Source organism: Nematolebias whitei, chromosome 19 (assembly GCF_014905685.2).
Source record: "Nematolebias whitei isolate Nwh7 chromosome 19, NemWhi1, whole genome shotgun sequence".
NCBI classification, from domain to species: domain Eukaryota; kingdom Metazoa; phylum Chordata; class Actinopteri; order Cyprinodontiformes; family Rivulidae; genus Nematolebias; species Nematolebias whitei.
Genome location: NC_056516.1, coordinates 6,129,421 through 6,131,068, shown reverse-complemented (window position 1 = coordinate 6,131,068; position 1,648 = coordinate 6,129,421). Strand labels below are relative to the sequence as shown.

Here is a 1,648-nt window from a genome sequence, read left to right as displayed (position 1 = left end):
ACTGCTGCTCTACCTGGGACCTGGGACGTCCCACTTGTGCATTACAGATACTGTAGTTTGGGGACTCCAAACCGTAGCTTGTGTTGAGTACAGTTCTATTCAAAGGTCTCAATCCTCTAAATGTTTTAACTCGTTACATTTTCAGGTGCTTCTGGTCCTGTAGCAGACTGTGCGCCGCTGTCCATGTTGAAGAGACTGGCTGATGCCCAACCACCTCCTGCCACGTCTTCAAAAACTCCTGTTGGCCGGAGAGGCAGACTGGCCAACCTGGCTGCCACCATTGAATCCTGGGAGGATGACCTAAGCCATGCCAACATTCCCAGTGAGAAGCCTGGTATGGGTTTTGTTCCCAAACCTTCTGCCAGAACAAAAAACAGTGTGACTCCAGACTGCAAGGCTGTCTCCAGCTCTCAGCAGGTATGTTGGCGTACGTTTCCTGCCTGAACTGAAACAGGAGTAATGGAGGCGCTACCTAAAGGTTAGGGAACATTACTTAGATTTGACTCTGAAAGTTCAGAGCACAAGCAGCTTTTATCAAACTTAATAAAGTTTGCACTGAATTACATCTTTGTCCAAAAAGCAAAGCAGCTTCAACTCCTGTGTTTATAAGAACACACTAAAAATAAATCAAAGTTAAATCTTTTTTTCATGTTTTTGTTTAGTATGTTAAAAAATGGCAAAGGTTAGAAAAGTTGATATTTTTATAGGAAAACTTATAAGTAGGGCGGCACAATATCAGAACAGTTTACAATGTGCAGTAAGTTTATCTTCTAATACCAGCGGCCTCTTCTGTCTTCAAGGCCAGTCTGTTGAATTAACCACACATATTCTTAGCAGCAGAACATGAACACATACAACCTGAAGTATAATAACCTATGATTCACTGCAGTCCTTTACCGTGCTGATATTACAATAAATTTATAATATATTGTGTAGTGTCTCTAATCACTGTTGCTGTTTTAGTCCAGTCATCTGGAAGCTCTTTCTTACAATTAAAGTTATTTAGCAGATATGTAGAAGTGGTTTGCTGGTGAAGATAGTCATCTAGGACATGATAAATTCAATAAAGTTCAAGACACAAACAACTGGACTTTATTTGTAACAGAAGACGTTTCACTTCTCATCCGGATAGATGTAGAAGTGGTTAGTAGTAGAACAAAGTAGTACTAAGGATTCCTTCTGTTCACAGTGACTGTACCTTTAGAGATCAGTCCAAACAAAGACCGCTCTAATAAACCTGTTTCTGCTCTGTGGACTTAATGAATGTGAGCAAAATAAAAAAGTCCAATGTTTAATTTTCCTCTCAGAAACAGGGTTCTCACTTTAGTAAATGTGGATGGGAGACTGCAACGAAGCCAAGATTCAACTTGTCTGCTAGATTCCATAGATAGAGAACTTTACTAATTGGCTTTTATGTATGTGAATGTTTCTGTAAAGTGCCCTGAGACAACTTTGTTGTGATTTGGTGCTTTATAAATAAACTGAATTTAATTGAATTGTATAAATGCATGGATTAAAGTTCACCGCCGCTGCAACAGGTTTCCATCATCTGTACAAATGAAGAGGCGTTGTGTTGTGGTCTTGTTAAAACCATCCAGTCTAATGATGATCCAGGGATTAGACTGATGCTGCTTTCTACAGATAAACA

General features: G+C 39.7%; 1 protein-coding gene across 1 annotated transcript in view; it reads left to right on the top strand.

The window, feature by feature from the left end:
• Nucleotides 1–336: 336 nt before the first annotated feature.
• Nucleotides 337–1,648, top strand: part of LOC119426035 (anillin) — an 89,033-nt gene continuing 87,721 nt past the window's right edge. The window contains exon 1 of the mRNA XM_037693596.1: nt 337–417. Within this exon, the coding sequence (XP_037549524.1) occupies nt 337–417 (81 nt within the window). The remainder of the gene's footprint in view (nt 418–1,648) is intronic.